General features: G+C 32.8%; 2 protein-coding genes across 17 annotated transcripts in view; both read left to right on the forward strand.

Moving 5' to 3' along the window:
* Positions 1-4,520, forward strand: part of LOC105199320 — a 75,027-nt gene extending 70,507 nt beyond the window's left edge. For 15 of the 16 annotated variants that reach the window (XM_011166352.3, XM_011166355.3, XM_026136176.2 and 12 more), the window contains 2 exons: positions 3,190-3,323; positions 3,477-4,520. In XM_011166352.3, coding sequence (XP_011164654.2) covers positions 3,190-3,323; positions 3,477-3,663 — 321 coding nt within the window. In that variant the 3' untranslated portion in view covers positions 3,664-4,520. Of the gene's footprint in view, positions 1-284; positions 2,972-3,189; positions 3,324-3,476 lie in introns of those variants that run through there. The other variant, XM_026136181.2, reaches the window with a different exon arrangement.
* Positions 4,521-4,764: 244 nt separating this feature from the next.
* Positions 4,765-7,866, forward strand: LOC105199321 (copper homeostasis protein cutC homolog). Its single transcript, XM_011166364.3, has 2 exons — positions 4,765-5,611; positions 6,216-7,866. Exon 2 carries the CDS (start codon positions 6,216-6,218, stop codon positions 6,948-6,950), a length of 735 nt encoding a protein of 244 aa, XP_011164666.1. The 5' UTR covers positions 4,765-5,611; the 3' UTR covers positions 6,951-7,866.
* Positions 7,867-12,422: the final 4,556 nt, after the last annotated feature.

The following is a 12,422-nucleotide window of genomic DNA, read 5'->3' on the forward strand; positions in this document are numbered from 1 at the left end:
GTCGATCCAAATTTAACGAACACACGTTCCAAGTAAAATTCCATATATGCGAGTATCGGCGTTTTTAATTACTTTTATTCCTTTACTGATTATTATCAAGCATGATTGTTGTGATAATCTCTTTTTTGCGTTATTGTTCTTACATTTTTTTTTTCTTTTCCTTCGTTTGAAATCTGCCTGTGATATTTTGGCCGAAATCCTGCCCGCTTGTGTCGTGTGATAAACGTAAAGAGAAAGTAATCACCAATAAAATCAAGTGATCTTCTTTTTGTGACGCGGAGCAGTAAAGGAAAGAGAGAAATAAAGAAAGAGATGGAGGAAATTCACCTGGATTAATTCGATTGCGAAGCGGGTAAGAAGAAGAAGAAGAGGAGAAGAAGGAGGATGAAGAGCGCCGTTGGGACGACCGCGGTGGAAAGGCAATTTTTTTTTTTAATCTCGTGCATTAAGCAACGGCAATAAAATATTCGGTTATCGTCTATTGTAACGACTTTGCGTTTTCTTAGGGATGATTTTTAACACACCCGGCGTTATGTTCGTATAATAAATCTTAGCTCGTAGACTGTATCATATGTTATGTGTTAATATATTATTGTATTACGAGAATTCGCGCGACTGTCGGATCCGTCGAGCGTTTCGTGCCCAATTGCCAATTAGAAAGGAAGACATATACATATTGGTGTAAAAAAAAAAGATCAATTCCAGGCAGATGGCAGTAAGCCATTCGTGGCAATAATATGCTGAGTCACTTGAGAAAAAAAGCATATATAGAATTCAGTACGTATTGATTTGCAGATTACGGTGCTATAGAGATTTTTGATCTATCAATCATTATTTTTTTTATAACTACATTAAAAAAAAATAATTTAATTAGATAACTGTAAAATCTCATTGCACAAATGATTAGAATATTTATTGAAGCTTTATAAATATTTGTTACATAGAAACGCTCGACTTGCATATAACACAGAGAGAACTTTATTGTTTACTAATTTACTTTATATATAAAAAAAGATGAACGTCCATCTTCGTGTCGTACGTATGTCGGTTACGAGGCTTTATCTGTTACCATGAAAATTTTTTTTAGAAGAAATAAAACATTCATTCTACCCACATGCGTACGACGATATTAAAATCTCTGTGAACTACAAGATGGATACGTTTTTAAGTAGTGAAATTCGTAACGATACGCAATTTTTTTACAATTTAATGCTATTTATTTGTTATTTATTAAAATTTCTAATGTAATCGAGTGAACTAATTAAGTATATCTCGATATCAACTTTTTATCAAAAGGTCGTTACGAGCGACTATAATGACTATGGAATGTGCCAAATTTTAGTAAAAATCTTGAATGATTTTTTTCTACCCTAATTATATTCGATTCGAACGGATTTAAATTTTGTGACTGATGCAATCATTAAGTATAATGTGCCTTTGATTTTTTATATAAAAGACTTTAATATAATACGTTAATAAACAAAAACTTAAATCAGAATTATTCTAAACTTGTTGTAAATGTAAAAAGGATAGAAAATCTAAACTCTCATAAATCGTAATAGAAATGTTGGCAAATATTATTTTGGTTCGTCGCTATTGTACGCATACAGCAACGCGGCAAACTGGAACGAATTCGGAATTTTCTTTACGCATCGTTACGATTTTCTTCTACCACTTTAGAATTCTAATTTTTCATAAGTGCCAAGTTTTTTGTTGAATAAGGAGAGCGAGAGTAAGAGTGCGAAAGGGAAAAAAAAAGTGCGTGAAAGTAACGAACGAGAGGCGAAAGGTGAAAGGCTTTCTCAAATTTAACGTGTGAAATAATGGCCTGACCGTGAAATTGTCTATAGAGGAAGCATCGGGCACTGTCGTTAAGTGTTCTAAGGCCGACTAGCGGTGAGGACCGTAGCTATTTCGATCGCTTTTACAAATTTCGAATCTTCTTACAGCTTAGCGCGACATGTGGTACAGTAGATTTTTATACTCATGTGAAAAGCGGAAACAACAACAACAGTTTCGTTCTCGTGTCGTCGCGTTCGAGCCTGTTCTCGCATTTGTGATTCGAACGACTAATTACTTCGTAAACGCGTTACGTATTTGCATCTAAAGAATCTGTGCAATACGAAACACTACATAGTTATTGTTTTATAAAAATACAAACATTTGTTAGTTATATTACGTGTTAGATGTATCTCTTATCGAGAAACGACTTTATCATTTTTGTTCCATCGTGTCTATTGTCTTTTTTTTTGTTTTTTTTTATACTCGCCGCAAGAACGTAGAAAATGTTATCGCTTCGCTGCAAATTTTGAGAAACGACATTTTTGCTGTTAGATGCTAGATGCGAGAACCATGTCGACATAGAAACACGATGCCACTCTCAACACATTTTTATACTTCCGGAAGAGAAGCGCAGGAATGTGAGCGACTTCGGTCATGTAGAGTATCAGGGTAAAAACGTCACGTTCCTCGAGTTGGAATGGGAGGACCCATTTTTAAAAGAGAGCATTATACGAATTTTTTAAATGTGTATCTATATAAGCGCTGTAAAAGGAAAGGTAGGAAAGATCGAAAATGTATATTCTCGAGCGAATATTTCTCCGTCTTCCTTTTTTACGTTTGTGCAATAATAGCTTCCGTTGCAAATGCGCGTATCACAAGTTACGACTTTATTTAAGAGATTTAAGAGATTAGTGTGACTTATAGCGGGAAGCGCTAAGCTGATTTCGATTTACGAGAGAACCGCTCCGTTGACCGAGATGCCGATGGAGCGCGTGTCAAATTGCGAGTCCCTGTTAACGGCCTCTCGAATTCTTCTGATTTGTATAGCGTAGATAGCGAGAATACTAGTTTATTGCGTCTTTTAGCGTATCATTTCTATCGATGTATAACGATCTTGTTCTGTTTATCTTTCACGTGTAACATTTATTACGATAATACACAAGTGATAAATAAAAAAACAGGTGCCAGATCTGTCTCGTATGGGAGGAGTGGGAAGGGTGGAGACATGAGAAGCGATGCGCGGCCTTTCTTCGTTTTTCCTTTCGCGCGACGTAGATACATATATGTTCCTCTTAGAGCAACTCTCTTTACACAATCCGTCGTACATTCGGCAAACACGAATCCCCGTTACTCGATCGTTCTCGCGGAGTATTCGTAAGGATAAGTTTTGACGTAACAATCGTGCAGGAGATCCAGACGACCTGTACGGAGGTGTGCGAGAGCTGCGAGAAGAAGGTCTACCCCTTGGAGAAGGTCGAGACAAATAACAAAATCTTCCATAAGCAATGCTTCCGGTGTCTCCAGTGCAATTGCATTTTAAGGTAACGGAAAAGGACACGTGTATAGACTCCCGCGCTTATATTAGATTCATCGTTCGTATTTTTACTCCTCTTTCGAGCCTTTATTCTTCGCTTGACGAAATCGAGGATGTTAAGTGCAATTATTATGAAATTATTGTAATGTGTTTCGCGCAGGATGGACTCCTTCACTCTGAATAACGGCAAGCTGTACTGTATCCCGCACTTCAAGCAACTCTTTATCACACGGGGAAATTACGACGAGGGCTTCGGCGTCGACCCGCACAAGAATAAATGGGCCTCGACGAACTCCAGCAACTCCACGAGCCCGTCACCGATCGCGGTCTCGAACGGCGATCTCTGATTATCCAAGTCCTCCACCTCAATCCTTCCCTATACATCGCTATTGAATTTTAGTCGAATTTATGGGTGGATCTAGACGGAGATTTTGAAGGGAATTATCCCTCTCGGAAATACATTGGAAATATATGGGATGGCTATCGACCACCGTGGAATGGACCAGTAATACCTTTTACGATTTTGACGTTCCCTCGTGAGCGGTAAGCTAGATCCGCCTGTGATCGGAACGCGATGATGATTACGATAAATTGTACATTTTTATTACGTTGTGCTTGCGTAATATGTGAGAGCGCGTAATTGTATATTTAACGGTAATTGGAAGCAACCGCGATGATCGGAGACTGGCTCCGGGAAAACGGTTCCTGCACGCGAAAATCATTTCGAAGTGAAATCTTGCCAGGCACGCCGGACGAACGAATCGAAAGGATGCACACAGGATCGCGTTTTTGTCGCTGCTCGCATCGACAAATCGAGAATGCAAAATACAAATTAAATTGTATTGAGGAAGTAAAATGCACGCAATTCTTCGATCCGTCAAATTGCACTGAAGTGAAGTGCGTACTAAAATAATGGAAAAATCAATGAAACGCCGAAGAGATTAATTTCGATATAACTGCAATGTGCTACAAATTATTTTCTTAATTCCCTATTGTCATCGCTTACTATAAAATTCGCTTGATATTTGTTACTATTATTATTTTATTGATTTTATTATTATATTATAATTATTATTAATATTATTTACGTGCGTCGCACTTGGTATTATTTTATTATATATGTTGTATAATACAATATTACATTACGCTTCGTGAATCTTGTATCCGAACCTGTCCCTCAATAAATAAGAATTTTATACATCTACTTATTATATAAATCTTCGCGATGTAAATCTACATCAGTTAGCAATAGACCAAGAAATATGACTTATATGTTGATAAAGCAAATAACTGAAAGCATTTTAGCATCCAGAGGCTTTTGCCAGATAATTATTGTCTTTGTCCTCCAATCATCTTTTCTGCATTTCGAGTTCTTTCTCAGGTGTTAACAGTTCAGAACTCGTCATATTGCAATTTAGGATTTTCATGATATTAAACAAGATTTCCAAGACAGTATATTAGTCTCAAAGCAGTTGATTAATTAAATAAGAAAAGCAGAAAAATTCTGCACGTAGAAGAAAAAGTGAAATGGAAACCCTCGAGAGAGAATCTGAGCTCACCAAATGCAAAAAGAAATTTCTATCGAATTAACAATTCATTGTTTCATATATAAGCAAGAATATCAACTTTCTTGAAAAAAAAATTTATAATTTTAGATATAATTTACTAACGCAAAGAAATTTTGTTAATATAAATTTTTTCAAGAAGATTTGACATTCTAGCTTATGTATGAAACAGTGAATTGTTTATTTCATACTAATTTTTTCTATATAATATGATAATTTTGAGCAAGGTTTCAGAAATAAGATTTATTAAATTCACCGATTTTAACTACAGAAAATATTTTAGTTTTGCGATTTTAATTCGCTGCAATATCTGTATTAAGCGAATAGATAATGGCAGACAGTTCGTAATCGTCGTCACAGTGATATCATTATTATTACGTAGTCGTAGTGTATCACGAAAGTCTAATATAGATGGCGAGACTCGCGCGTAACATTTCGATTCACAGAGGCATCGAGCATGCCGGCAGCCATACTTATTAGTGCTGCTGCTATCTGCTGATACAGCTTTTATAATACACATTGGCACCGATGAGAGACTTTCGTAAAATCTTCATGGCGTATTCCTACCAAAACGAACATATACGTGTGCAATTTTGTCAATAACAACGCAAATTTGTCGATTGAAAAAGAAAATTGTCAAATAAAAATAATGTAACATCTAGAATACAGATATATAATAGAGTAATCAAAGCTATTTGGAACCACGTCAATTGGAGTAATTAATCAAGAGGTAAGCCATTAATTTTTTTTAGTCGCTTTAATTAACTTTTACGCTGTAGAAAAGTAATGGAACATATAATACAATAATTATTATTTTAAGAATAAATTCTTGTTTCCTTCAGTCGATAAATTACATAAACTTTGTCGTTTACTGTTTTGTCAGCATATGATGTATATTTTATGATGATGAACACTATTTTATATATTTCTAAAATATTTTATTTCTTTTTACTTAGCGAGTGCAAACTATACTTAAAGAAAAATGTTATAATACAAAAATAATTTAAACGTTTAAATTATTTCTATTATTACCGGATAAAGATAATAAAAGTAAAATATATTGTATAATTAGTTAACGTCTAATCACTATAACTTTGCTCTATGTGAGCTTTTGTCTCTTCTTTCTATTTTTTTTTTTACAAAAATAACTTTTCATAAAACAAAAAAATTGATTTGTTTCATAATTTTGCTTTAATTTTTTTTAAACATAGACCGATGAATCAAAATGGCAGAAAGAAAACTCATGATTATGTTTAACATAAAAATTACAGATGCATCGGTGCATCTGTGAAGAGATTCGCCACCAATCGATGACCAAACATTTTACTTTTCAGATGGAGATCTGTATCGATTCTTTAGAATCCGCTAGAAACGCGGTGGAAGGTGGTGCCAGCCGGTTAGAGGTTTGCTCGGCTCTCTCGGAGGGCGGTTTAACACCTAGTCCGGGTTTGATTCAACAAATAAGAAGCTTCACGACGATTCCGCTTTACGCAATGATCCGCATTCGCTGCGGTGATTTCGTCTATAACCCTGACGAGATCGAGGCCATGCTGTACGATTTAAAAATTCTCAAAGATCATCATGTAAACGGGTTCGTGTTCGGCGCATTAACGCCCGATTGCGAGATCGACGTAGTCGCATGTAGGAAGATTATTTCCGCCGCTCAATCCTTGCCCGTGACATTCAGTCGCGCCTTCGACCTGACGACTGATCCTATCAAATCGATGGAACTTCTTGCGGATCTTGGTTTCGAGAGAATTCTGACATCGGGACAGAGGAATACTGCTGTGGAAGGACTAGAGCTGATAAAAACATTGTTGGAAAAGGAAACTAGTAGAAAACTAGTGATTATGCCCGGAGCTGGTATCACAAAGAATAACATTCGTAAAATCATGGAATCTGGCGCTAAAGAATTCCACGCGTCAGCGAAGAGAAGGAAAATGGTAATCTATAATGGCGCGAATAGAGTCAAAATGGGAATCAGTGAGGACGATTTTGTTAACGTGACTGATAAGGAGCTGGTGAAGGAAATGGTCGAGATTATCAAGAATGAATGTACCACCTTGTGAAAAGTATAATTTTATCAGAAGGTATTAGATCAGAGCTGTCCAGGATTTGTACTTTTAGACTTGAAATTGAAATGTGTAACTGTTCATATCTATTCCTTTATTGCTGTTTTGCCATAGCGATTATATTATAAGATAATATTTACAATATATTTAACTATAAAAAATATTACCTATGAATTATATATATTTATGTATTAGTAGGTATAAGAGTACACTGTTATATGTATGTATGTCTACTTTAAATGTACTAGAACAAAACAAGCGCGCGCTACGCGAGCGCTATAAAGCTTTTAATAGTGAATGTATATTATATTTAAATAAATATAAAAAAATTAAAAAATTAATCAAGTTCAAAAAAATTTTACATAAATTAATAAAAACAATTTTTTTAATTTTTTTATTATTATTGATTTATGTAATACAGTTATAATTAAGTATAACTAAAGATTGTGTGTGTGTGTGTGTGTGTCTGTGTGTGCTTCTGCTTCTGAATAATTAAGGGTCATAGTAGTAGAAAAAATGTTCTTAATCCGTTACCATAAAAAAATTCGGTGGTAAACAGCGGGAAATTTTTTTTAACATCGACATATACTTAAAAAAGATCTTAAAAAAAATTTGTTGACGATACATTAAAATATCATCGCTGAAATTATGCAAAATTTGATTGCATGTAATTTCATCAATTTGTATTCGGCGATGCCTTGAGTCGTTCGTTGATGTCGGTCTCGATCATAAAGATAGATCATGCGCTGAGCCGACCACGAATGTCTAACTTTGTATAACTTCCCGATTCAAGTTCTCAAATAGAAATGGTTGTATTTTGATAACTCTAGATAGCATTATACTCGAATATCTGAGGTTAGCTACTAAATTTATAATATTAAAATATATACTATAATAAATAATAATATTCAAATATTATGATTTTTATTTATTAAAGGTTGTAAAAATTACAATTTCCGACGTTCAACGTTACATTAACCAACATTCATCTACTATTTATAAGAAATTAATATTGACAGTATAAATTGAGTCTAGTATGGAAAAATGGGACAGGATGCATTTTTCTATACGAGGTTTCTATATTACGAAATTTTCATCCGAATTGCTTGTGTTCACGAATAGAGTTTCAGTAATTTTTTTTCTCATCCAGAACTCGAACCGATTTCTAGCATCATATACACAAAGCTTGGATATACACAAGAAAACGTTCATAGTGCAATTTTATTCTTTTCTCGATATTTTAATCATGATAATATTCTTACATCATAAATTGAATTAGCATCGCCTAATTAGTAGAGGAGCAGAGTAATTAACAATTTAAATCTTATCTTTTATAGGTTCTCTTATTTTTTATAGGTATCCTTGTTTCCCGAGTGTTGATAATTATTCACGGACAAGAATTTCCAAAACTGCTTGATATATTTATTATTACCGCATAGCTGCCGCTCCCATCTTTAGATTGTGTCATCGACAGGAATCAGTTTTCTTAAAATTGTCTCAAGAATACTGTCTTAAGGATACAATCAATTCAATGTCGCCCACTCAAAGAATGCGGAATTTAAAGATTTAAATATATGTATGCTGTGCATCCAGTTCCTCTCTCTCTCTCTCTCTCTCTCTCTCTCTCTCTCTCTCTCTCTCTCTCTCTCTCGAAAAAAGAGAAAGTAATAAAAGAGAAGGTAGATATAAAAAATATGGCAATGGGAGTAACGAAATTAAAGAAAGGTAGCAAAGGAGTAGTAATTATGGGTTGTGAAACTGGAGAAAAGGTGAAAAAATTGAAAGAGACAGTACAAGCTAAGCTGGGAGAGCATTATAAAGTGCTCGAGTCGTCTCAATCGAAACCAAAAGTAAAAATTGTTAACATAAATTTAGAAGAGATGAACTTAGATGATAATGAACTTATAAATACAATTAAGAAGCAGAATAAAATAGATACAGTAAATATGCGAATTGTGAATGGTTAAAGAAAAGAAGAGAATGATTAAAGAAAAGAGTAACAATCAAAGAAGAGGAAATGACGAAGGATCAATAATAATGGAAGTAGATGAAGAGACGCACGAGCTGATATTGAAGAAATCAAAACTAAATATAGGATGGAAGAAATGTCCTGTATTTAATCACATCAGTGTCTAAAGATGTTTTAAATGCTGGGGGTACTTCCACATTGCTAAAAATTGTACGAGAGAAGAAACATGCTGCAAATGCGCAGGGAATCATAGCTCGCGTGTTTGCACAGCGACGGAGAGCAAATGTGTGAATTGTATGTTCAAAAATAGAACATACAATCTAAATGACGACCATAAAGCCATCAGTCAAGAATGTCCTACTTTTAAAAGGGCGTTACAAAAAGAGAAAAGGAGAGCAGGTTGGAAGGATACAAAATAGCAACTACAGAAGAAAGAAGAAATAATTATGTATACAAATGCGCAGAGCTTACCAGCGTATATAGACGAACTTCAGCATCAGGTTATTAGCCCAGGAATTTTAGGATTTTACTTTGGAAAAAATGCCACCTAGCTAAATTTTTGCACACACCTTTATTTAGGCATTATAAACAAGGTGCAAAAAGTCCCCATCGATATCGTGTTAGCTTCAAAAGTTATTCGAGGTCAAAGGTCACAAAAATTAATTTTTTGTGAATATATCGCTTTCTATTAGTCGTACGTCAATTATGGTTATTATAAAAATTGTAGATTGAACTGTTCTCTATAACAAATGTTCTATACATTTTTCATGTACGAACAACCGTTTTCACGTTATACGGCCAACAAAGTGTCCGCAGAACACTAATAGCAATACATTTGTTTCCACACCACCTTCGAGGTAGAATATAAGGCGCGTTTTTTTTTACATGGTTTTCCCTATAGGGAAGGGAATTTCTAAGCAAAGAACCTGCATCAAGTTTTGTTTCAAGCTTAAAAAAACTGCTGCAGAAACCCATCGCATGCTTGTGGAAGTATTAGATAAAATTTTAATTTTAATTGGTTATATGATAAGACTTTTTACTTAATAAAAATTTTACTTTATTCAAACGTACTTTTTTACATATATACTTGTAAATTAATTGAAAATATTTTCTACATATTTCTTACTATTTAAAATCAGAGCGTATTTGAAACATATTAATTTAGCACATTTAAATATATTAAAATATATTTAAAATATATTTTAATATATTAAAATAATATATTTAAAATATATTTGTAAATCTAAAAAAATGTTTGATTAAATTAATGAAAATAATACGAACATTTTTAATTTTTAATTAAAATATCTGGATTGAAATAAAGTAGTTCTTATTCTTTCAATTCAAAAGAAGTTTTTATAGATTACATAATCCATTTTAACTCACAGGATTAAAATAACAATTGTTATCCTTTCTTTTTTCAGAATCAATCATATGTTTAAAATATTAACAATTATAATAAAATACATTTGAAATTAAATATGTTTTATTTATCCTTTATAGTTTTGTTACATTTATCTAGAACAGATTTTCTAAGTTGTTGCTTGATTGCAGAATAATAGATTTTTATAAATTTGAGACTTTCCTCTTTTTATAACCATTCAATACATTAGAAAGATTTGTAAGATAAATGTAATATTGGCCTAATAAAACTACATACAAGTATGTAGAGTTAGGAGCTAAAAGATTGCAACACTTCCGTGTCCAAGTTATATCTTGGAATGACGAAATTGACCGGGTAGAATCTCACATAAAATCAAATTATGTAGGTGTTTTCATCATGCACTTTATTCTCTTTATATATACATGTATGTATACATACATGTACGACATACGTATATTATAAATGTCGCATAATTAATAAATTATTTTGATCATTTTTTAACAGATTATTTATTTAGACGGTGCACATTCTCGTCCACCAAAAGCAACTCAATTTAATAATGGAAATGTTAATTATGAATTACAAATCTCATCAAGTACCCGAATTTCATGTTTAGGAAAATATAAATTTGAAAACACATTAAATTTGCCAGAACCGGAAGAAGTTAATTTTTCGGAAATTTTGAATACAACAACAAGAGTCAGTAAGTTTCTCAGGTTTATCAATTTATTATATAAATAAAGAAAGTCGACAATACTAACAGAAATTAATTATACAATACATCACATACATCACATTAACATTTTAATATAAAATAAAATTCTTCTTTAACAATAAATAATTATTATAGTGATAGAAGGTTATATCAAAACAAATTTTGTAACATTATATAATAATAAATTAAATAAAAAGATAGGTTGCGGTTCAATAACTGACGGAAGATACAAATTGGAAGTTCACGTATCAAACTTCGATACAGAAGATTATGATGACTAAAATTTAAAAAAGGGAAATAAAATAAAAATAATAGTAATGATATAAACAGGTAAAGTATAAAAGAAATGAGACAAATTTATATAATATAAAAAATGTGAAAAAATTTATACACTTTTTATAAAATTAAAAAATTTTTTTTTTTTGTGTGCACCAATTACCATATCTATTTACCAATTTATTAAAATATTTATAATTTTAACTAAATATATATTTTTTATAATAAATCTACATGATTACATGGACATTTTTTCCCATTTTTAATTTAGTATATTTAGTATTACACACGCACACACGCACGCGCGCGCATACACGCACACACGCACGCGCGCGCACACACGCACACACGCGCGTGCGCAGTTATAACGTAGTTAAAACTATAACTGTCAAAACGCAATATCCACGATGACAGCAGCTCACGAAGTAAGCACAACGCGAAAACCAATGAGCATTTTGGAAAAGCGGCAACAATAAACTTCGAGAGACTGCGACTATCGATTTAACACGGATTTTTTCAGAAAGGATTACACTTGTATAATTGGTGTTGATACATAAATTTATTATGTAACAAAACGGAATATATAATTCATATTATTATGTTAATAATTTTTTAGATCACCTGTGAGATAATCTGCACACATGAATTAAGTAGTTTTTCGCATTATCTGTTCTTTAACATCTGTATTTATAATCTTTCCTTGAGAAACGAGGATTCCTTGTTCCTGTCTGTCTCGCGTACTTTGTTTTACCGTATGTAAAACAAAGACAAATAGCAATAAAAATCCTCATTTCTTAAGGAAGAACTATGAATACGGGTATAAATTTTACTAATTTGCTGTGTTATTCTTATAACTGTGTCATGAGCGACTATTTACTATTTTTAAGTGATTCTTATTAAAAAGAGGGTACTCTCACTGACCGAATCAATGTATTGTCACTGAAAAACAGTGCATATATCAATGAAAGTTATAAGTATATCACTGAAAACAGACTATTCACTGTCTTACATATGATAAAAAGATTTCAGCATTAATAAATTAATACAGATAGACAATAGAGCAATAAGTATTAGAACGCCTATCAAAAGTTACATTAGTTACTTTAGTATTACTGAAAAGATCAT

The sequence above is a fragment of the Solenopsis invicta genome, chromosome 16, assembly GCF_016802725.1.
Source record: "Solenopsis invicta isolate M01_SB chromosome 16, UNIL_Sinv_3.0, whole genome shotgun sequence".
Taxonomy (NCBI): Eukaryota; Metazoa; Arthropoda; class Insecta; order Hymenoptera; family Formicidae; genus Solenopsis; species Solenopsis invicta.

Excerpts from the sequence above, each read along its gene's own strand:
- LOC105199321 (XM_011166364.3), top strand. The coding sequence starts at position 6,216 with ATGGAGATCTGTATCGATTCTTTAGAATCCGCTAGAAACGCGGTGGAA.